General features: G+C 33.2%; 1 protein-coding gene and 1 non-coding gene across 2 annotated transcripts; both read right to left on the minus strand.

Annotated features, from left to right (window-relative positions):
- Positions 1–10,692: 10,692 nt before the first annotated feature.
- Trnam-cau (transfer RNA methionine (anticodon CAU)) lies at positions 10,693–10,764 on the minus strand. The gene has a single exon. It is a non-coding gene; the product is annotated as a tRNA-Met (tRNA).
- Positions 10,765–11,010: 246 nt separating this feature from the next.
- On the minus strand, positions 11,011–14,958 carry LOC142342967 (uncharacterized). The gene is made up of 4 exons (XM_075394649.1): positions 14,418–14,958; positions 13,040–13,943; positions 11,628–12,517; positions 11,011–11,504 (listed from the first exon to the last, which is right to left on the minus strand). Exons 1-4 carry the CDS (start codon positions 14,956–14,958, stop codon positions 11,011–11,013), a joined length of 2,829 nt encoding a protein of 942 aa, XP_075250764.1.
- Between the last annotated feature and the right edge of the window lie 10,682 nt (positions 14,959–25,640).

The raw sequence follows: 25,640 nt of genomic DNA on the forward strand, positions 1-25,640 counted from the left end.
ATATATATATAATATATATATATATATATGTATATATATATATATATATATATATATATAGAGGTATATATATATATATATATATATATATAGATTATCACACCTTTCTGGTATTGTACCACTAGGATTTGTTTTGAGACACTTAATTGATATTAAAAAAACTCTTACAAATATATGTTTGAATTTATCTGAAATTGTTTTGCTTAAAACAATACATTTGTTGTGTATTTGGTTCTCGATGCTGTTATTTTTTATATCGTTTTTTAATGCAATGGCCAGTACAGATTTGATATCAAATTATTGTTACAACCCAATACTTCAGTTTTTTAAAATAAGTATCTTCTCGAACAATTCTATGTCTAACGGTTGATATCAATCCGTCAATGTTAAAAAAACAAAACCTGTCAATTTATACGAACAATCGTATTTCGACATGAAGAAAATTAGCTTTTGGGTAGATGCTTTGAAGTATATGATTCAACTAAAACCAACATATTGATGGATGTATTTTCAGATCATCATAAAAGTGAAACGACAGAATGATAACCAAATCAGGAAAAATGAAAATTGAGAAATCTAAAACAAAAAAACCAAACCAAAACATGATCTGGTTATACGTTAAATATCACTTAACTTAATCCATTACATAATTTCTTCAATCTAAAAACCTAGAAGTCACGCACCGTAAAAATTGGTCGATAAACAAAATCGAACGCTCAAACTATAAACTTATCGGAGCAGCAGAATTTTGTACGCGACACAAAAACACTTCAAAACGGAACGAAAACGGAAAGAAGCCAAAGAACATGAATCAATCTCTTACACACCTTTATTCCTATCTCCGTGAATTATATTTTTATTCGTCAATCATTATTTTGACAAATAATAAGAAAAAAGTGTTATAGAAAAACTGTAAATGATTCAAATTTATATTAATCAACCCTTTTGTGCTTTTTTGAGCTACATCTTTCCGAAACTATGCAATGAAAACAAACCGAAAGTTTTGAAGAGCTATAATTTAAGACAATAATGAAATTAACTTGGAGCAGAAAGACAAAATTTCATAAAACCTCAAATGACACAAACTTGAATAAGAATGATTACTGATCCACTTTCTCAGCAATTGATAGAAGAATAATCAAAAATTAATAATCATGGACTCCAAAGACATGCAATGTTGAAATGAGTAAAAAGAAATTAAGAAAATTGCCTGAACTCTGAGAACATGCAACATTGAATTTAGGAAAAAAGAAAATAAAAACTTCCATTAATGACTGCTAAATGTGAAACTTCATTCTATTTTTAGTTGCGTTTGTAGGAAAAAACAATCTGCTCTCCTTCGAACAATTTCAATGTTTTATAGCTTATTTACTTGATTGCCAAACGCAAAAAAATAATGTTGAGTTTAAATAGAAGTACGAAAAAAGCGAATGTTGTTGCACGAGTTTGTCGTGCTTTGATCTTTTCAAAGAACCAAAGCCAGCCAAAAATTGTCAAAAATTGATTGGATTCTCATTCTCCCCTATTTTTTTAATTCAACTCCAACTCCAGAAAACAAAAGATAGTTGCAGCGCTAGTACCCTAATTTCTGAACCTTTTTGGTACAACTATGAGAAACTTTTTGACACTAAAATGCTATTACAAAATTTTTTGCAATAATTATGTTAAAATGTTTTGTTTACAACAACTTTTTTGCCGTTTCTTTGATTCTCAAGGCCGCAATTTATTTATATCGTTTTTCATTGCAATGGCCAGTACAAAAATGTTTGCAAATCATTGTCACATCCCAATGTTTCAATTTTTCAGAAAAAGTAACCTCTCCAACAATTCTCCTTTTGATATCAATCTCTCAAATTTAGAAAACTACCTGCCAACTTTAACAAACAATCGTATTTTTAAATGAAGAAATTAAGCATTTGCGTAGGTTATATATAATATATGATTTAACTAATGCCAGGGTATTCATGGATGTGTTTTTAGATCACCATCAAAGTGAAACGACAGAATGGTAACCAAATCAGGATAAATAAAATTTGAGAACTTACAAAACAAAAAATAATGAAACCGAAAATAACAATTGATCTGGTCACACAATCAGTTTCTTTCAACATACCTAATTTGTTTAATCTCAAAACTTAGAAGTCAAACACCATCAAGTTTGGTCGATAAACATAAAATCGAACGCGCAAACTATTAACTAAAACCATATATTAAGAGCAGGACAATTGTGTACGCAACATAAAAAGACGTTCAGAAGAAAAAAACGGAAAGAAGACAAAAAACGTAGGTCAAACTCTTAAATCCCATTTCCTGGCTCCGTGAAAAGTATATAACTTTGCCTATCATTATTCGAAAATTAAAATAAAAACTGTCATACAAGAACCCTAAACTATTCAACATCAGAAACAGAACTCTTTTTATTAATTTAGCCTTTCGTATTTTTTGAGCTAAACCTTTTAAAAAATATGCAATAAGAAACAACCAAAATATTTGAAGAGCTATAATATAAGAAAGTAATGAAATGAAACTTTGAGCAGAAAAAAATTCATTAAAACAGAAATGACAGAATTCCTATGACAGAATTTGAATAAGAATGATTACTGATCCATTTTCTCTGCAATTGAGGCAGAAAAAATGCCTGAAAATGCCTGAAATCTGAGGACATGCAAAATTGAAACGAGGAAGAACGAAAATAAAAAAATTCCGTTAATGCCTGCTAAATTTATGTGAAACTTCTAACTTTAGTTGCTTTGTTATTAGCAAAAAATTAGAAAAAATTGCTCTCTTTTCATCAATTTCCAGGTTTTATTGCTCATTTATTTCATTACCAATTCACGGACAAAAATACAACTCGAATTAAACATTTTGTTTGAAAATATTTTCATAATTCTGTACGAAAAATAGCTAATGTTATTACACGAGTCTCTCATACTTTGATTTCTTCAAATAACAAAATGAAGCCAAAATTTGTCAAAAATTGTTTGTACTCTCATTTTCCCCCAATTTTTCATTTCAACTCCAACTCTAGAAAACAGAAGATTTAGTACTTTATTTTTTACACCTGATACCACAAGGGGAACTTTTGTGACACTGAATTGATACTAAAGATTTCTTGCAACAAATAAACGTTTGAATTTATGAAATTTTTTTGGTTACAACAACACTTTCGCTGTGTATTTGGCTCTCGATTCTGCTATTTTTGCATAGTTTTTTCTCGCAATGGCCCGTACAGAAACATTTTCAAATTATTGTAACAGCCCAATGCTTCAATTTTTCAAAAAAGTATCGTCTCGAACAATTTTCTGTCTGACGTTTGACATCAATCAGTCAATTTAAAAAAACAAAACCTGTCAATTTATACAAACAATCATATTTGGACATGAAGAAAATTAGCCTTTGGGTAGGTGCTTTGAACTATATGATTCAACTAAAACCAACATATTGATGGATGTATTTTCAGATCATCCTAAAAGTGAAACAACAGAATGATAACCAAATCAGGAAAAAAGACAAATTGAGAAATTACAAAACCAAAAAACCAGAACTAAAAATGATCTAGTTACACGTTCAAATTCAATTAACTTAACCCCACGAACTAATTGCTTCAATCTCAAAACCTAGAAGTCAAGCACCATCAAATTTGGTCTATAAAGATAAAATCGACCGTACAAATTATGAACTTATAAGAGAAGAATTGTGCACGCGACACAAAAACAAGTCAAAACGGAAAGACAAGGGAAAGAAGACAACGAACCTGAGTAAAACTCTTACACAACTTTATTACTAACTCCGTGAAGTGTGCATTTATTTGTCAATCATTATTTTGACAATTAATAAGAAAAAATTGTTATAGAAAAACTCTAAAGTTTTCAAAATCAAGAACTTTTTGTTAATTAGTCCTTCGTACTTTTTTTAGCTAAACCTATTAAAAGTATTCAATAAAAACAGACCAGAAGATTTGAAGAGCTATACTCTGAGAACGTAATGAAATTAACTTTGAGCAGAAAGACAAAGTGAAACTTCCCATGACAGAAACTTAGATAAGGTTGGTTACTGGTCTACATCCTCAACAATTGAGAGATTAATCAAAAATTGATATTCGCAGGCTATTATGATACTGATTATTTGTGACTGTAAACACCATTATCACTCTCAAAACTTCTCAATGCAATTGCTGATAGTGTACGCTTAAAAAATTGACTCCAGTGACATTATTTCTTAATAAAATTTGAAATAAGTTTTTAATTTTGTACTTAGAACTGAAAAATTGGGGTAAGCTTATAAATATTTATCAAAAGGATGGATTTTTCCCATACTGGAAAGCCAATTACAAAAATTGGTTTTGTAAAAAATTATTTTAATTCCCAACTAGCTGTTAGTTGCAAACTTTTTAGGTTCTCTAAAGTCAGTAGAAAACAAAAAAGCAAATTGTAATTCTTCGTAATTTGTATTTGCAAGCCTCTGAAAACAAAAGTGTCAACTTCAACTCTTCGCAGCAACATGGAAACACAACTCGTCAATTGCCCGTATTCAGATTAAAACCTAAAAACTCCACTAGAAAAATGTAATCAAATCAAACAGTTCCAAATGTATTACAGTCCAATATTGTTTTTTTGACAAATTAGCCCCCCTCCCCTATGGCTCTAAAAAGGCAATTTTCCTTTCTTAAAATTTTCCTTTCCGTCTTATTTTTCGATTTCGATTTGGAACTGTGCTTCAAGCTAGCTGAAAATGAGACTTATTACTTGGCTTGAGGTATCTAAAGCCTAGCAAAATCTCATATAGTGTTTTGGTATAGAAAAGAAATTGTACACGATTACAACAGTTTCTTTTTAAGAATTGCTCAGACAAAAAATTTAGCAATTACTCAGATGCTTGACTTATAAATAAGAATGCAATGCTCAAAAAACTATTCTTTGATTGGTTGTCGGAAGTAGAATTTAAAATATATATAATCTTTTCTAGCCTCAAACAATTTTGAATATACTTTTTATTGTGAACAATTAGCTAAAATGAAAGAAAAAATTATTTTATAGGGAGAATGAACTTAATAAACAAAATAATCATTATGCCTGAGCATATGCTCATTAAATTGAAAATTACGTGCGAAATTTTAAATTTCATGAGGTGAACAGTAAGAGAAATATAAAACATTAAACTTGATATAGCTAATCATATTTTTTGGTCTTTAATTTGGTTTCAATTGACTTTTACATGGAACACTTTACATGTGCTTCTTCAGCGTTGTATTTAGTAACGTTTTGAAGATGAGAGCTTTTAGAGACTCAGTAAGCAAAAGCATAACCCTCCAAGCGCTTAAAAACCTGTTTTCTCTTCTGGTAACTCTATCCGCCATCTCAACTTTTTGTTGTGCTCAGAAATGGTGGAAACAAGAGTGTAATTTCTTATCACTCCACCCTAAATTACACTCTTTGAAAAAAGTGTAAAAAAATGGAAAAAAGAGTGTAAAACCTGTATAATTTTATAAAATTACACTCTTACACTTTTTCCCAAAGAAATTGGAGTGAAAAACGCATTAAACCCTAATCCTTGCTAATTAGGGGTGGATTAAGGGTGAAATCTTGGCCCGGGAATGACTTTAATAAATATATTCTCATGAACAGCAAGATATTGATTGGAATAGAGCTAAGATTTGGAATTCATAATACTAATTAGAAATCTTGAAAAGACTTTCCGTGTTTTTGTGTGTGGTTTTGCAATCAAGATGAACAAAATTTAGATGATCTAATTTTTTACCTGATCAAACTGTTGAATACAAATTTCTGAAGAAAAACCCAAACTTAATAACAAATTTCCAATTACTTTTTGAAATATGTAATGAAGCCAGGTTATGCCCCAGTTGCCTGTACAATTTACACGAGAAAAAATTACATTTCTCAGCCTTCTCAGTATTTTTGTCTTGTCAATAGGCGAAAAAATTTTCTGTTCGAGAAAATCAATGCTTACATTTGAAGGCCCAACATGTCCGCGTAAAATAAAAAGTATTTAAATCCAAATTCGATTATTCTTCAGGAAAAATTACCTGTCTTTGGTAGTATTTCCGCTGAAAATAGAGAAAATAAAGAGAAAACTTATTCAAACTTTTACTTATTCAAAAAATTGAAAAATTATTTCACTTTACTGAAATTAAAAAACACCAACACGAATTCATTTACTGTGAAAATTGAGATTTTGTAATTTCAATTAAGGAACGAATATTTTCTGCTTTTTGCGCGCCTGAAAATCCATTTCAAATTGAATTACTCCTCACTTGAAATCTACTGGTGTTTTTCCACGTCTGTTTTTCATAAAATAATGAACTTTTTTCGTTTTTGTGATTTTTTCGAATTTGGCCTCATTATAATCAGTAGCTAATTATCATAACTTAATATGTTATCAAAAACATTTTAAAGCAAAGCACAATTTTCGAAAATACTATTAGACGTATTTTGAAGTTCTGCTGAAACAGACAGCCAATGTTAAACTCATCATAAAAGAGATCGAGCTCTAAATATTGCGAGAAAAACTTTTAGGTTCTGTTATTTGTTCAATTTCTACGTGCTTCTACGTTCAATTTCTATGAGTGCACTTTTGATGGACACGTCTGTGGGCACTTTGGATTAATTCATGTGCACTCATTAAAGCGATTTAAGATACACACAAAAATCAATAAGTTAACAGATTTGAAATACGGAAATTCAATCGATCATAAGATAATATTTTCAAAAATTGGCAAAACCCAACCCCTTTAACGAATATCAACGATAAACGCGCCTTAGAGCAGTTAGAGTGTGAGCTGATTCTACTGATGCAGAAAACTATTCAGCGCAAAATTTCAATTGAATTGATATTTAGAATGAGGAACCAATATTGTATAATAATATACAATTAACGAGAACTTCAATAAAATGGCTAACCTAACTTTTTTCAGTTAAAACCGTGTGTAAAAAAATCTTAATATGCCTGATTCTGGCAAAGATTAGATCAGAACGAATATGAAGAAAACTGTTGAAGAAAGCTTTATGGTTAAAGTTTAAAAAAATTGATTGTCAATGAGACAAAATTTTTTCTTCAAAAAATTGATATTTTAGTCCACGTTTCCTAAGCAAAAAGAACACAACTAGAACCGTAATAACTAGAAAAGAAAACATTTCATTTTTCACTGCTATTTAGAGCACTTTTTCAAAATTTGACAAAGTTTATTATGAATTTTTTTTTCAATAAAAGAATGAAAAATTTAGAAAACACAAAGGACCAACATTTCCGCGCCTGAAAATTTAGTGAATTCAGTGGAAAGATATGTGGAAAAAAAGATATACAAAACACAAACAGCGCTTGAAGCACAATGAGGTCACCATGCTTTCATGGAGCAATGATTCCGGTCAATTAGGCTGCGTCCTCAAAAAAGCCATCTATCGGGCGTCAGATATCAACAAGAAATTACAAAATTTGTTTTTTACATCCAAATTCAATTATTCTTCAGGAAAAATTACTTGTATATGGTAGTATTTCCGCTGAAAATGGAGCAAATAAAAAGAAAACTTGAAGAAATCTCGATGCTTAAAAATATTTAAAATTCAGTTGTTAATGAGAAAAAATTTTCGTTTCAACATTTATTCAATTGTTTTATTCATTCAAAAAAAGTGCAAAATTATTTCACGTTAGTTGAGTTGAAAAATGAAGTGATTTTTTTTTCTTTTTAAAATTTGACATTTTAGTCCACGTTTCCTTAGCAAAAAGAACACTACTAGAATTTTAAACCTTTTTGATCGCTGTTTTGATGAAACAATTTTTTTTTCATAGCCATATGCAGAAATATTTCAAAATTTGACAAAATTTACGGTGATTTTTTTTCAATTAAGGAACACAATGGTCAAGATTTCCGCGTCTGAAAATTTAGTGGATTCAGTGGAAAGATAGTATGTAAAAAAAGAAAAAAATCGAAAAAACAATCAATACTTAGAGCACAATGAGACCATCATGTTTTCATCGAGCAATGATTCACCTGAAAAAAAAATCTGGTAATTTAAGGGGCGCCCTCTAAAAACCCATCTATCTATCGTCAGATATCAACAAGAACTAAAAAAGTAAAAACTATTAATATCCAAATTCGATTATTCTTCGGAAAAATTGCCTGCCTTTGGTAGTTTTTCCGCTGAAAATAGAGCAAATAAAAAGAAAACTTGAAGAAATGTCCCAGCAATATACAAAATTTTTTCAAATTTTGACAATGTTTATTGTGAAAAGTTTTTTCAATTAAGAAATGAAAACATTTTAGAATTACGGAACACAAAGGCCCAACATTTCCGCTCCTGAAAATGCGATTTTTTAAATTCAATCCTCATGGGAACTCTTCGGGCGTTTTGCCATAAATATTAACTTTCCAAAAAAATTAACTTTTTTGTTGTGCATTTTTTTTGTATTCCTCAAATTACCTCATCATAATCAGTAGCTAACTGTCATAGCTATCGTATCTTAATAAGTTTCCGAAATTTTCTTTCAAAAGCAAAATACATTATTCCAAAGTGCTATCTGACGTATTGTGAAGTTCTTCCGAATCAGACAGTCAAACTTAAACTCATCATAAAAGAGATCGAACTCCAAATATCGCCAAAAAACTCGAGGTAATTTTTTGTTCATTTTCTACCTGCTTCGGACATTTTGTTTTGTCTCTCCAGTGTCAGATGTGATAAATTGGTATCACTCCTTTACTTGATTATTATTCATTACCACAGCAGGTAGCAAGAAAAAAATTTTAAGAAGCATTTATTCGTTGCTCATCTTGTTTGCTGCTTCTATCTTTTGCCTTCCTTAGCACTTTATGTTACCTCATCACTTGGTTTTATGAATCACCTAATTTGGACGTTTTTTGGTGTGACAGCACCTAGCAAGTTTCTCTAAATTATCATATTATCCTTTGGAGTCCTGCTTTGCATTGTTCAGCGGCTGTTTTTGCACTGCAACTGATCTCCTGTTTTTGCAACTGCAACTGATTTCAATCATGAAATGGTGTGTCCTTCAGTAGTGTTAAATTAATCAATTGACCAATCGAATCCAACTGAAATTACCCTTTGAAAATTGCGAAAGTATTTCACGTTTCCTGAAAAACACCACTAGAAGTTCAAAACTTAAGGATCGTTGTTTTGACGAAAATTTTACCATTCCTAACATAATAAACGATATTTTAAAAAAAAATGACAAAATGTTGTGAACATTGTGAAATTTTATTTCAATTAAGGAATGAAAGACTGTTAAGGTTATTGAACACAAAAGCAAAATTTTTGCGCGACTGAAAGTCCATTTTGAATTAGTTTTCACCTCACTGGAACTCCTCAAGCGATTTGCCACAACTAATTTTCAAAAATTATTGAATTTTTTTCTCGTTTTATGCAAATTTTTGAAATTTGCCCCGTTATAATCAATTGCTACCTTTCATATTTTGTCATATCTTAGTATGTATTTCATACAAAAAAAATTTTTGAAGCAAAATACCGGCTACCAAACTACTATAAGACGTATTTCAAAGTTCGACCGAATCATACAGTTAATTTTCAAGTCATCATAAGAGATTGAACTCTAAATATTGCGAAAAGAACTGTCCAGTTAATGCTATTTGTTCGATTTCTACGAGCGCGTTTAAAATGCGTTCAATTGCTACTCATTGAAGACATAAACGTTTATTTTCACGAAAAACCATAATGCTCAAATTGCCGAAGATTCAGTTTTCTTATTTCTGTTTGCTTTTAAGTTATTTTTTTTGCTATTTGTCGCCAGTATAGGCACTTTAGATGAACCGGTGCGCACTCATTTGGGCAATTAAAAATATACATGCAAAAAAATCAAACGATAATATAACCGATAGTAGTAATAGAGTGAGTGATAGTCCCCGGGGGGGTGAGGACCCCCATGTATTAAGATAGGGTAATTGTATTTTTCGGGATTTGGGTCCTCCCTAATGTATTAAGATAGGGAATGAATTAGCATGTATTAAGATTAGGCATAGCGGTCTTAATGTATTAAGATAGGTTGCATGTATTAAGATTAGGAATAGAATCTCCATGTATTAAGATTAGGAATAGAATCTCCATGTATTAAGATTGGGTATAGCCGCCATGTATTAAGATTAGTTATAGCCGCCGACATGTATTAAGATTAGTTATAGCCGCCGACATGTATTAAGATTAGTAATAGCCGCCGACATGTATTGAGATTAGTTATAGCCGCGGACATGTATTGATTAGGTGCCGCCATGTATTAAGATAGGGTATAGGTTTTGTGTATGTATTTGTGCATGTACATATGCTAGTAGTATAGTCGGTGCAAATGTGGGGGGTAGGTTCGCAGACGCTCCTGATTGGCTGAAATTTTGAGGGGAAAATATCAATGTTTGTGCAGTTATTAAGTGATTACGTGAGAACAATAGAATTGGCGTGGGTAATTAATTGCTGTAATTATGTGAGGGGCAATTATGTGACATGTTGAATTTTTGTTTACAAATTTCAGGTCATATTAAAATGTGAAATTAATTGGCGTGGGTTTTCAATTACCCTAGTTATCTGAGGGGTAATTATGTGACATGTTGAATTTTTGTTTACAAATTTTAGGTCAATTGCAAAGATTGTTCCCCTAATTGTTTGAATCAATTGTGTAACAAATGTCTTTTGCGCGCTCATTAATTGGAAAAAGTCAAGATAGCAAGAGGTAGTTTTGATCTACCGTCCTCTGGGTTATGGGCCCAGCGCGCTCCCACTGCGCCATCTTGCTAATTACATGCATATATGCATTATTTTTTGTACATTATTTGAAAAAAGATGTTAAATAAAAGAAAAAAATGAATTAAAATAGTATAAAATGACAGACACAGTACAAATTATGAGCATCAAAATACAAAATCACTTGATATTTTACATTAAATTGGTATAAAGTTTAAAGCATAATTATAAAAATTGACAAAGACAAAATAATAAAAAGATCACATGTTAGAGAATAATAAAAGTTATTATAAAAGCTCTACAATTTGAGGGGTTCGGTATGGATACCGTCAGCTAGAACTACTCGCTTGGGATAGAAATAGGATAACCCTTTCTTTGTCTGTTCATATGTAGCAACACAATGATTTATTGTTCTGAAACCTCTATTTGTCGAAGTAAGGTTGATAATTTCATCCATCACTCGACGATATTTTTCCATTGGTCCATCTCCAGTCTCTTCCAGAGTTCTTTTGTTCAGACCTTTGCTACTGAATTTGTACTTGTCCGACTTAGCATCGTAGCAACAATAGGTTTTACTGCAGAGACAAATCATTTCGGTGCATCTGAATTCTTCCTTGAAAAGACCTGGTTCCCGTTTATCATGCTCCTTATGTTTAGAACAACATGTTCTAGGGAAAAAGTTTTGTGAGGCATCTGCTCTGAAGGAATCATCACAGTCCTTTTCTCGCAAAGTCTCCCATTCTTCCTTTTTAGCAGGTCGAATACAATCATACAAGTTCTCGTGCGCTAGCGCTAAATAAAGAGAATCTGTATCCATCTCTAACTCTTCGAATTTATCCACATCGCAAAATCTGTCAAAGAAGTTATAGTAGAGCTCCAACATACGTAATTTTGCGTACTGAAGTATGAAGAAACCAACTATTATAGGTTCTCGATGCTCAATTTTCGATTTCGCAAGCTCAACTTCGTAAATTTCTTTTAACACATTGTTCAGACGCTTAAACATTTTCCCATTGATTGCTTTGTGCGTCTTCTCATCATTCAAGTACTTGGTCTCTGTGTGTCTACTTCTGTCCATAATTTGATACCCATAAGAGCTGTTACCCAACAATTTCATTGTCTCAGCCACAACGCTAGAGTCAGGATTTTCATCACCCGCTCTTCTAGCATCTACCACTGACTGTACAAATTTGTTGAAGCATTTTTTGGGGGTGTATTGTACAAATCTATAAATCTTTGTACATTTCAGACCAAGACTGAGATAAAAGTTGAGCAAAGGTGTAATGATTGTCCCATTTTCCAACTTGAAGCTCGAAATCAACATTCGTTGAGGTTGTTTGAGTAGGTTGTTTTCAATTGCATACTCTCTCATATATTCTCCAATATCAGCTCGACTGACATTAAAGTTCTTAAAAATAGGAGGAAAATTAGAGAACTTGTACTTTAATCCGTCTGGAACTTCGAGATCGCACTGTACATATCCAAACATTTTCCCATCTCTTATTTTCGCTAAAAGAGACTCTTGCTTCATAGGTAGTTTGAAGGGAAAGTTCTTCCTCACGTGATTTCTAACATCTTCCTCTTCTTTAACACGTTCCCACCATTTACACTCCCAGACTTCAACAATATTGTATCCTTTGTTTCTCAAATAGTCTCTTCTCAATTCATCATGTTCTCTTTTTCTGATTCCTCTCTGCATTTCCTCCTCCGAGAGGCTTGCTCGATCTTCTTGGCATGGGCAAAAATGGAAATAACAACCCATTGCTTCAAATACTGTGTCACAATGAGCACAAAAACCGTCCACGCTAAAACAGTCAATCTTTTTCTGTTTCCCGGTCGTATAATAGCTTTCAATTATGCATTTCGGGCGTTGTGATTGGAGATAAGACATGACCATGTTCTCAAATGTTCGAAATTTATTGGTTCGAGCTTTGAACTTTTGAGAATTTGTGTCGAGTTCCCACCGTGTGTAAATTCCTGTTGGCGTTTCTTGACACATTGAAAAAGGGTAGAGTTGACTAGCATCAATACCCACGATAGATTTACAAATATTTTCTGAATTCCTGATAAAGGTTTGATCGACTACTGCCTTTCTTGTGAACACAATAGAAGGTCCACCAGTCATGTCCTCGCGTATTTTATCATGTAAATCCTTGTCACTTTCAACAAATGGGAAGAATTTGTGGTTTGTTGACTGGTGAAGACAAATGTTTGCTAAATTGGGAAGTGTACATCCGAGTTTTAACATGTCGATTCCTTTGTTGTGATAAAATTTCATCATTTTTTGCATTGCTTCTAGTGTTGGAACAACATCCTTGTTGTTGTACCGCTTGACAAAATCTCTAAATGTAGACATTTGCTCTTCATCCCAAATCACTTTCAAGTAATTGTAGTTATCGACTCCAGATGGAGGAACTTCTTTCAGTCTCAATTTTTTCAGAGCTTCTTGTTGAGATAGTCCACTGTTCAGCAACTTAGTAAAGTCAGTGAATTCTTTCTCCAAAGGGTTGTGATCCTTCAGCTTACTGAAGAAACATTCAAAGGGGGGTAGAAAAGGTGCGTCAATTTTATTTGGAGAATCGAACCATTCATATGGGAAGAAACCTTTAGTCTCGCTGGTCTTGTAAGCTTTGAGGAATGAATCGAGAGATGTAGCTCCTCCAAGGAAATTTAGAATGTCAAGGAACTGCACGTCACCGAACTTGAAGGAAACAAAATGATTTGCCTTTTTGATAACTGTAGGTTGAATATCCCGTTCATGAATGAGATAAGGTAGAAGGTAGGATTTGATGAGATTCAAATCGTACTTTCCACTGTTGAATCCAAATACAGGTAATGTGTTGATATAACGCTCAAAGTGTTGTTGCAAGTCCAAAAGTTGATTTTTCTGCATTTGTAGGAACTGAGTAGACATATCAGCTTCCTCCTCCTCCTCAATACACTCATCTTCAAAATCAAATGCAGGATTTGTTCGACCTTTCCTTTCGATCAATTTTTCAAAGATGGCTTTGACTCGACTATTGATTATCTCTTGAATTGATGCGAATTTTGCTTGCATTTCGGTTTTACTCTTGTTAGCTAACTCCTCAAGAGCTTCGACAAAAGAAACAATCAGGTTCTTAGGGTCTTTGTCGCAAAGAAACACAGGTTCTTCAATCAAGTTGGAGGAAATGGAGACAGATATTGGTTCATGTTTTCCAATCCAAGTAGTTGTATTTGTATCTTTTAGCTCTTCAGTGGGAACGCAGATAGATTCAAAGTCAAAAATAGCCAAGTTTTTGAACAGTTTTTGATCATCATTGTAAGAAATTCCGAATGCATCGAGTTTATCAAACAAGGTTTCTCGCAGAGCATACACACTCTTTGGATAAATATGCTGTACTCTGTCTTTGCAGGATTTTACATGACGGTTGAAATTACTTACGTACTTTATAAATGTATCGCAACTGGGGCAACGGAATCGTTTAAAGAATGTGTTAAAATCATCCACGTAGCATATATGGTTGTTGTATCGCAGTAAATTAATGTTCTTTTCGTACATTTGAACAATTCTTCTTGCAAGTTCTCCAACGAATTCTCCTTCTTCTATATCAATATCATATATAAAGATGTTATGCTTTATCGCATTTTCAACAAACACGAGATGATCGATTGATACTCCCCTAAAGTTGATTGCATCATGTCCGGATTCATGAAGAAAGGCACTAAACAAGTTTGCTGCATTCGTTTCCAACTCAGATGATCCGTACAAGTGAACAGCTATAGCTCTGAACAGGCAAAGATAATCTTTGTAGGTCTCGCCGTAACCATTCGATACAAGACAATTCACATCTGGTCGTCTAAGTAACTGTTCAGGAAGAACAGCATCGATACATCCCATTGGAATATTTTTTAGGAGAGCGCAAAATATTGTTACGTTAGTAGTCAAAGCAAATCGCCACTTTGTATTTTCCCTCTCCTGTGCGCACGTCTCCACTAGATCCATTTTCTCTACTCTGTCTTGAAGAGAGACCAAGTCACCTTTTGAGCAGAGCAAATGAGATTTTTCAAAGAAAGTGTTGTTCTCATGCGCATAAAAGTATCGATACTCATCTGTGTCCACCTTGCGCAGGATAAAACCAAGAGCTAGATTCACTTTGGCAGCACAATTTAATTTTTCGAAAACTTCTTTTAATTTCTCGTTGATCTCATTGGGATCGAGCTTGGACAACTTGAAGTTGAACACTCGATGTCTCCCATTCTCCATTTCCGTATCATCAAAAAAGTGCTGGCAAGCACTAAGTTCCTGCTGCAATTGCTCGTTGTTCTGGTCTATCTCCTCTGATTCTAGGACTTCTTTGAGCTTTTCACTCGATTTGGTCCCAACTTTTGTCGAAGTTCCATGCTTTCTCCTCTTGTGTTGTTGAAGAGAATAAAAACTTGGGAACTCTTCCAAGCACAGAGTACACACAGTACTAAGCTTAACATCTTTTGGGGCATGATGCTTGGCAAGGTGATAATTCAAGTCTTCCTTCTTCTGAGTATAGTAATTGGGACATTTGGGACATGATAAAGTCCCACTATCACAAGACTGTTTGTGTCTTGCCATATTTTTCTTCACCACCATTTTTTCGCACTTTGTGCATTTCACTGGGAGATTTCTATCGAGAGCAGGCATTGTTATGTTAGTTCAATTTGAATTGAGTAAAATTCAGGTAAATTGCGAAGCAACTGAATCTGAAAAACAGAAAGTATAATGATTTAAAGCTGCTATGTAACTTTGAGGTACTCGATGATGACTCATCCCTTCCATATATGGAAATGACGTCATTTCTATTTTTAGATTCAGGCGTCATGTCAGAACATTCTAGAAGATTGATATGATTCTAATTGTAACAGTTCTGCAAATAATTAACTAGCTTTCAGTTTAAATGTACAAATTCATTCCGTGGCAAAAAATTCGAACTTAACATTTTTTTTCTCATTTTCTTCTCACTCTTATTTGTTAAACTTTACTTGAATTTTTCCATTCAGATTATTTCTCCAAAGAAATTACAACAAGAAAACTAGTCTTTAAAAATTCACAATTGTTACAGTATTCTGTATAGATTTAGTCCAAAATTTTGTATCTCAAATATTGATAAAATTTACTGCCTGAGATCAATTTTAGATTTACTGAAAATAGAAAATAGTGAATGAATGTGCTTCCAACACAACAAGAGAGAGATCAAGAAAAAATTTCCATCTACTATTGAAGAACAAGTTTACGTTGTACAACTTAATGTTGTTGTAATAGAACCTCCCACCCAATCAGACTTCAGCTTTAGAAATCTAATTCTCAAGATAAACGATTTCATTTTATGCATTGCTTTTTCTATTTTAATTTTCTTTTATATTAACAGAGTTTTACTTGATACCGTATTCATTTGTGAAAAATGTTGATCAAAAATCACTTACAACTTTTGGAAAAAATTTACAAAAGAAAGGAAGGAATCGCTGATGCTTACAGAGTAGACGAAATTGATGTTGACTCTTATTTCTTTTACAATTTTTTGGACGTTTTTACTCAAAACAACAGAATTATCCGATTTAGTAAAGGATTTGAATATGCAACCTTTTCTATAAAAAAATTCGAGTATGATGACTACATAACAAAACAATCTTTCGATTTATCGTCAGAACTACACATCAACAAGTATGAAATGCTCTTCATTTTGAATTATGTCCCAGAGATAATGGAACAGTACAGAAATTTGTCTCAATCTAATTATATCCCAATTCCTGAACCAGTAACAATTACTTCATCTCTGCAGAGTGCGCTGTTCTTTCATTATTACAAGGACTACAATGCAGAGGGGGTAAGACTACGATTTGGAATACGACTCCCCAACATTTATATACAAAAATTTAGTTCCAAATTTGGAACATTTTCCGAGATCGATTTGAGATTTAACGAGATGGAGAGAATTTATCAAAGCTTGACTTTTTTGATCAATTACGTCAACTCATTTCCTCTAACTTATCCATCTTTGGCTGTTAACTAGGATAACACGTGTAAAAAGTACCTTTTTTGGCCACTATTCAGTTTTGAGCTTACGGGTTTCGGATAGTAATGTTAGATTTTCTATGAGTTGATTCCTTCTTTGGTAACTTTACAACTGAGACATTTCCTTTTCTGGAAAATAACGTCACTTTTTCTGCTAAACTTTACCCTTTTTGGAAACTTTGTTCTCATTGGTTGGAGTTTAGTATAAATAGAGCTGAAAAATTCTCCCGGCATCACTTGCTTTCTATTCTCTAAAATCAACATCACCTCTGTCTCAACTACTATAAACTCTCATCTAATCTCACCTCATTGAGAAATGGAATTTACAGTGCAGAACAACAGCCTTCTCTACTCAGTTTCTTTCACAGAGGAGACTGCTCGGATCAGCATCAGAGACCTGTCGAATGGTCTCTACGAGTCAATTCTAAACCTGCCTATCACAGTGTGGCACATTATTGAGCACCAGCGACAACAGTTTGACACATATCATCAGGGACAGGTTCCAATCACGGAGAATCAGCTTGGAACTCACGCAATGGGTCACGAAGTTGCTGTGATCAGTGGGCATCACTACCCTCACGTTAACGGAACAGATTTTCCCGACAACTACGTTGCTGGAAGCATTCAGTACACATTTCCATGGGAGGAAGGACAGATTCCCAACAACTGGTTCAATACACCCGAGACAAGTCAAGTATCCAGTCCAGAACCGCAAAACAGCCTTCTCCAGATAGTGAGCAATGCTGGTAGCAGTGAACAAAGCGAATTGAGTGTTGATACTAGCACCACGTGGTCATTTAATGATCTGGAAAACTTCGATCCAGCTCAATATTATGGTTCGACTGATATGTCAACTACACCGTCAATGACAACCCCCTCCATAGAGGACGGAACAGCTCACAACCCCATTGTGCTGACTGATGAGGCTCCGATAACTCCCATCAGTGTTCGACCTACCGAACCGCCAGCAATTGTTGAAAGAGTCCGTCCATTTGGCAATGAAATTCAAAACTTGCCAGATCACGTTGTGAGAACTCTTTTTGAATAAGTTTGATATTGTATATTTTATACTTGAATTCTTTGTGATGTATTTATACTTTTGTTTTAATTCATTTCTTTTTAAGTTGAACTTTTTCTTTACTACAAACACTATGCAAGCTATGTTGAAAAAAAAACACAGCAATTTTTTTCTGTCCAAATTTTAGGAACACTTTGATAAAAATTCTGTTTCTTAACAAAAGCGATCGTTTAAAAATTGATTTTTAAGAAAAAAACTAAATTACTTTTTCGATTTTTAATAAAAATCTTTGTTTTAAAAATTGATATTTATTGAAACAAAACAAGTTCGAAAGTTGTCATTTTAAAATGTAAAGAAAATTTCTTTTATTTGCGCAAAATCATACCGTAAAAGGAAGAAAAATGAAAATTTTTTGCGTTTTTAAATGACAGTTTATGAAAATTTTTTCGACATTCAGGAAAACTTTTTCAATTCAAAACTCGATATTAAACAGAAATTCTTGAAAAAGTTTTCGATTTTTAGGAGAAAAGTTTGAAAATTTTTTCGATATTTAATAAAAAAGTTGTTTGAATTTTCGATTTTTAAGAAAAGTTTTTGAAAAATTGATTTTTAACATAAGTTAATTTAAATTATAAAGGTAAATACAAATCACAAGCAAGAAATTATATACTTTATTTTCTAATTTCAAGATACAAAAGAGGATTATCAATTATGCCATGTCCATCTAACAAACAATCAACAATCTTTATAAGTTCACTCTCATACTTTGAATTTCTAAGGGAATGCACCCTATCTAGAAAAGATGATCCAAGGGTTTGAGTACTCGCATTTCTTTGCTCAGCGCGTAGAAGGTGACGCTTGAACTTCTTTCTACTCAATCGTTTTTTGGAGATACTGGGCACTTTTTCCACGTACTTATTCTCCAATTTGTGCTCTACCGCTCTGGTTAACTGAGTAAAGACCACTCCTGACTCTTCTATAATGGAACCAAAGAACTGATGTTTATAGAGTGTGTACAAGCAATCAACTGTTTGATAAACATAAGACAAATTTTCCATTTTCTCTAGTATCTCTTTCACTGAGGATGAAATGAGAATAATGTGGTAGTGACAGGTCTTTAATGGACAAAAGTTGTCATTATGAGTAGCAACGGAGTATTTTTTAGTGAGTAGATAAGGTTTATACTCCTTAACTGATACAGAAATGAATAATGTCTTGTCATTATAATCTCTGTAAAATTGAGGTAAAACCTGACACATTATTGCTGCCATTTCTATATCGGGATAACACTATAGAACCTATATATGGAAACAAGAATTACGGTAACGTAATTTCTATTTTTAGAGATAACAAGTTCTGTTTCCATAAAAACCCATTTTCGAAATGATACAGTTCAAGAAACAGAAGGCTAAAAAAATTCGTTGTTATACTTGTTCAAAATATTTCAAGCACTATTTTTCTTTAATGCAACACAGACGAGCTAAACACCAGGATCCGTTTGAAATTCTGGTTAAAAAATTTGCGAACCTCAAGATTTCCGAATAGATTACCCTATAAGGAAATAACGTCATTTAGCATACCTTTTATGGGTATACATGACGTCATTACCATAAAAGGAAATTTTAAGTTATTGAGAGGAATTGCGTACAAATACATCATTTATTTTCTCTTTCACTCTAAGCTCAAGTTGTTGAAATGTCTCTCTCTAAAGTATCACCTTTTCTTTCGAGTGCTCCTTCAATGTACACTTAATCCTCACCAAAACCAGGGACTGATTCGGTTCCTTTTTATATGGACTTTGGTTCCAATTCAAAAAGATTTGGGAGATTTACTATGTCCCAGATTTCAAGAAACGGACAACTTTATACTGAACCAACCTTCCAAGTCTTTAGAAAAGACAATTCTGGAACTTTTGAAAAGTACCAGCAACTGCGAATTGGAGACTATGAGTTTAAGAAATTCTGCTTCCTCAAGGAGGATCTTCTCAATGGAGAACTGGAGATGAGAGAAAACCAAACCCAATTCGACAAAAACATAGGAATGGAACACGTGCTGGAACAGTGTCACAAAGTGAGAGAGATTAGCATTGGACGAAATCGCAGACTCTATGTTACTTTCCTCCAATACATCAAGGACAACCCGGCTTCAACTTATGTACAAATTCGACTTTTTAGTCGAAAGGAGAACAACGAGTTCAAACAAGTGACTTATGTCAGCTACTCTCTGGATGAATTGAAGGAGTTGATACAAAATCTGAAGGACTTTTCTAATATTCAACAATGTACATTTCAATAAATGTGTAATTTTATAATGTATTTGTCTTTTTAATTCATACTATTTGAATCATTTTTCTTTTTTTTCAAACTGAAAATGAGTTGGAATATTGGTTCCTCCAGAAATATTTTTCTGAGTCTAAGAAATAAATCTAAAGTATTCCACGTTAGACTTCACTACGAACTAAAAAAGTCTTCTTATACAGTTCTTGAAGCTCTAAATTTTCCCAAAATTGATAAACTTGACAGTGAGTCCAATTTCTCAGAACTAAAGTGGGTTATTCATAACGGATTACGACGCACTACTTTAATATATCAATCTGATAAACACGAAATTTCCATTTCACAACATCGTTGTAACGGAGTTCAATGGAGTTTTTTGACAAAAATTGAACTAAAAAAGGAGGAATACAAAAAATTATTGGAACATCTTCCTGACCTCCTTTCTTATGTAGAGACTTTCAAAAAGACCAGTATCACTTTAGATAAATAAAGAAAACAATTGATGGATATTGTCACACTTCTAAACATTTTTAATTGTTACAGTAGTATTTTTCCAATGTTTCCCAACAACGAAAAACGAAAAAACTGTTTCCTGGCTGCATGTAAAATTTGGGATCAAAACATTAATTTGGAGGAAATTGACCAAAACTTCCCCCACGGAGGACTTATTGGATACGGTAATTCAATTCTGGACTTTTTCCTAGCAAGATCGAAAGTGTTTCGTTTACATGCAATTTTACACGATTCTGCTGGAGCGGTTAAAGCAACTACAAACCAAGGACCGGGTTATTGTTACATGTTACCTCAATTTCCGAGCTCATGTCTCTTGGGTCACATTACTGGTCTGTTCTTTTGTATCTTTATAAAAATTTGTCATCCACGTATTTTCAAAATGCTAGACTGTTGATCATTTTTTGAAAAATCATCCCAGAAGAAAGAATGCCTCTCGTTGTACTAGACATTGAATGCTTAGAAGGAAAAATTATCAAAGAGTTGGGAATCTTTAAGGACGGAATTGTACTTGGATACAGTTTTCTCCCACCTAAAGACTACAAGCCGACTTTTCAAGCAAAATGGAATACAAAAAATATGCACGGTAAAAATTGGAACCATGGAAAGCTTGATTATTCTGAGTTGGCTTTTATTATACATCAACATTGCTCACCAACAACAGAGTACTTTGCTAAAGGACTTGAAAAATGCAAAATTTTATCACCCTACTTGTGTAAGGATGTGGAAAATCTTGATGATCTTGGTTGTCCGAAGGCTTCCAAACTATTAGAAAACAAGGATGTTGAATGGAATTGCAGCAACTACCCCTATCGACACAAGAAGACTTCATTGTGCAGAAAAGAAGGCTTACGTTTATGGGATATGGACTTTAAATTTTTTTGATAATATTTAATGTTTGTATTTGTGATTGTAATTTATCATTTTTATTTGTAATTTTTTTTCCTCTGAAATTAGTATAAGAGAATGAGTTGGTCAAAAAATATCTACAAATACTGTGTTCCCATACTTTATTATTCTTTCATAGTCTTGCTCCTAACTTTGGTACTTTTTTCAATTTTGATGCTTTTTCTCACTGATTCATCTGAGGGAACAATAATTTGGTTGTGTGTTATGTTTAGTTCACTTATCTTTTTATTAATTTTTGGCATTTTTTTCGTTGTTTACGTTTCAATTCAGTTGCACAGTTCCTTTATCCCTAGGGAAGAAGATAGCGTATAAATGACTGATCACACTGATAAGGGGCTTCAATTAGGTAATTTTGTCTTTGATGACAATAATCAAGAACGTCAATCTTGGAAATGTTTTGGACAGACGTGTAACCGGTCTTTAGTAGTTTTTTTGTCCCAGTTCTTTGTCATACTATTGATTTTAGCTTGTTGTATCGTAAGAATTACATTAGCTGAGACTTGTGAGGAGACAACAGTTTGGATCGCCATTTTGTCGAGTACAGTTGGATATATTTTACCTTCTCCAAAATTATGAACAAAATAATTTCCACGAAGGAACGAGTTTTTATTTCATTGGTTGGACCAAGTGGATCTGGGAAATCCCAACTCATCCGTGATTGGTTAGTTTTTGGAACTTTTCAACCAGAATTTGACAAAATTTACTATTTTTATCAACACTATCAATCTCTTTACGGACTAATGTCAAAAAATATAAAACACATTGAGTTCGTTCAAGGTGTTGATTTTGAGTTGATACAAAATTTACCTAATAATGGAACAAAGTATTTACTTATTTTTGATGACTCTTGTGAAGAAATTTCTAGTTCTAAAGAATTTGTAAAAATAGCAACTGCTGGTAGACATAAAGGTTTAAGTACAGTGTACATAAAGCACAATCTCTTTCATCAAAGTCGACTAGGAAGGGATATTGAACTACAGAACACCCATATTGTTTTATTCAAATCACCCAGAGACGTCTTACAAATAAACACGCTCAGTCAACAGTTGGGATTGGGATCTCAACTAAAAGACTGGTATACCACAGCAACTTCAGTTCCCTATGGTCATTTACTTATTGACTTGACTCCAAAAACAGTCGACTCTCTGAGATACTGTACTAACAGTGGTTCAACACCATCTTTATTTTTCCTACCTCAAAGCAAGCAACAGATTACATTTTTGAACGATGAGCACACAACATCTCTCTACTCTGATCGCGTTCCAGAAATATTCCCAGAGCTTCAAAATAACTTTTCTCAAAAATTGTCCCAAAGACTTTATCCAGTTTCTAAACGAGTGCATAGTAAACCTTCTAAGAGGAGAGCTAAAAGAAATTCAAAAACAAGAAGTTTTAAAGTTCAGAGAAGAAATTCATCTTCTTATTTTAAAAAGAACAAGCCTCAGTAAAAGAAGACAGATTCTGAGTTCCAAAAAAGGTATCAGTCTTATATCAATTTTAACTCCGTCAATCATTAATCGTCTCTCTTGAAATGGATCAGTTTGTTTTGATTCCTCAACAACTTTATGATCAAAAAATCAGGTTATCACCTCAAAAATTGGACAAATATAACGAAAAACAGGATTCGGTTCCAAAAAATTTGGAAACTGTTTATAGAAAAGTTAACGCTAAAACAAAGTCTTCTAGCAACGAATCACTTATCAATGAAATTTTAAATTCACCTCGCATTAAACTATCCCTATCTGACTCCATTTTGTTAGACGGAAGAGATACAAACGTTGCATTTGTCGATTTTGTATACGCTCTGAAGAAGAAAAACGTTGAATGTCCCGATATTTATTACACAATTCTTGACGCAATCGGCATAAATCCACATAAAATTTTAAACAAAGATGCCAAAAGCAAAGAACGAGGAAGCTGGATCCCTTTCCAAATCTGAAAAAGCCAAGCTACAGAGGTTGTACAGGGAAGGAAAAGCCGCATATGGTTCAATTCAAAACCTTCAGAAAGCTAGTGGGTTGTCAAAGAAGAAGGTTACTGATTTTTTATACAGAAAGAATTCTTACACTAAGTTTAGACGAGCAATTCGACATTTCAAAAGATTACCTGCTTTTGCAAAACGTATCAATGAGATTTGGTGCCTTGATTTGGCTTTTATGGATAAACTGTCTGAATTTAATAACGGTGTGAAATACTTATTGATATGTGTTGACGTCTTTTCTCGCCTGGTCCGTGTTCAATCAATGAAGTCAAAATATGCCTCTGATGCTGTAGCTGCCTTTAAAAAAATGTTAAGGAAGAACACTAAACCTGATAGAGTTTGGGTTGATCAAGGTACTGAGTTCGGGGGAGAATTCAAAAATTTTTGCAAGAGTAAAAACATCAAAATCTACTCTACAAGAAGTGAAAGAAAAGCTGCTGTAGCAGAAAGAGCAATTAGATCTTTAAAAAACATTATTTATCGCTACATGGAGGAAAACGGCGATAAATACGTTCACAAAATGGATAGTTTTGTTAACACTATGAATACAAGAGTTAACAGATCTATAGGTAAATCACCCAAAAACGTTAAAAATTCAGATTTTTTGTCAATTTTTTACAAAAACCCTATTATTGAGTACAAAAAACCACGCTTTAGAATTGAAGACAAAGTTCGAATATCCAAGTACGATATCCCATTTAGAAAAGGTTACAAGTCTCAATTCACAAGTGAAATTTTTGAAATTGTTAAAATTGGGACTTTAAAACCACCAACCTATAACCTTCATGGAGAACAAGGTGATGAAATTCTAGGCAAATTTTATGAACAAGAGCTTGCAAAGTGTATCATTTAGATATGAATTCTTTTACTGTAGAGTTGGTTTCGAATGCTTCCTTTGATTGTTATCCAAATAATACATTAAGTTCTTTTACAAACTTTCTTCCGGAACAAATTAATCTCGAAGGAGAATGGGAGGTTGCAATTACAGAACTATCTTATCCTTCCTTGTACCAAAACATCACGGAAGGGAAATTTTTCTATCTAGATGAAGCAACACCGAATACAAAACCATCAGACTATTACACACTTGATCCAGGTCTATATCCTTCGATCTCTGATATTGTAAACGAAATGAACAAAAAAGTTCAAGAACGAGAAAAGTATGAAAAAACACCAATCAGATTACACGTTAACAAAATTACACAGCGAATTTCTTTGAGTCTTCCCAATGAGAATTCTTTACTTGTTATATTTAGTGCTGATCTTTGTCATGTCTTTGGATGTGAAGAAGCTGTTTATGGGATGGGTGTTTTCATGAGTGGTGCTGGTCCACATTTTCCCAAGTTTCCTTATGACATTGTACGAATACATACATTGATGATATATAGTGATATTGTTGAATACAACATTGTGGGTGATACAAAAGCTGCTCTTTTACGATGCATTCCTTTTATATCAAAGGTTAAGAATGGAGACATCATCTCAACTGGCCAATACATGAATTATCAAAATTTTCCAAACCTACAGTTTAAAAAAATTCTGAAAAATTCATTCCACAGCATAAAATTAGAGCTCCGAGACTCTTATGGTGAAAAAGTACCTTTCAACTCTGTTGGAGTAACTAGAGCAGTACTAATGTTTAGAAAAACTTCTGAAAATCATTTTTAGAATTAAGACTGTAAAAAATGGTTGCTGATAGTGATTTACCGTATTTTCGCGGATATGCCAGACAAAGGGGTAGGGGATTTGGAGCTTTAGCGCAAAGAATTGGGAGGACAGCAATTCCGTTTTTGAGACGATATGTCGTCCCAGCAGCAAAAAGAGTGGGAGCTGATTTAATTGAAATGGCTGCTCCTGAAATTGGAAATGTTTTAACTGGGAAGAAAAAACTCAAATCTGTCGCTGCTGATGTTGGAAAGAAAACTTTACGTAAACAGCTAGGTGCAGGAAAAACAAGAAAACGTCGCATTATTCGTAGATCACCTCCAAAAATCAGTCGACGTCGTCGAACGAGAAAAGATATATTTGCTAATCTAAAATGAATTCTAGATCAACAAACGATTCCAATTTTCGATATGGACACTTTACAAACTCTTGCTTGGAGATTTTTGACAAAATTCCTGTTTTGGAACCAATTGAGTCTTCTCATGTTCAAGAAGTTTATCCTAGTACTTCACTGGATGAAAGCAGCATTGAATTTGAATTTGAA

The sequence above is a fragment of the Convolutriloba macropyga genome, chromosome 7 (genome assembly GCF_964194025.1).
Source record: "Convolutriloba macropyga chromosome 7, txConMacr16.3, whole genome shotgun sequence".
Classification (NCBI taxonomy): domain Eukaryota; kingdom Metazoa; phylum Xenacoelomorpha; order Acoela; family Convolutidae; genus Convolutriloba; species Convolutriloba macropyga.

Coding starts and splice junctions, on each gene's coding strand:
- LOC142342967 (XM_075394649.1), bottom strand. CDS start 14,958: ATGGAGAATGGGAGACATCGAGTGTTCAACTTCAAGTTGTCCAAGCTC. Junction 13,944..14,417: donor GAATGCAGCAAACTTGTTTA/GTGCCTTTCTTC, acceptor TTCCCACTGAAG/AGCTAAAAGATACAAATACA. Junction 11,505..11,627: donor TCGAGAACCTATAATAGTTG/GTTTCTTCATAC, acceptor CTCTTTATTTAG/CGCTAGCGCACGAGAACTTG.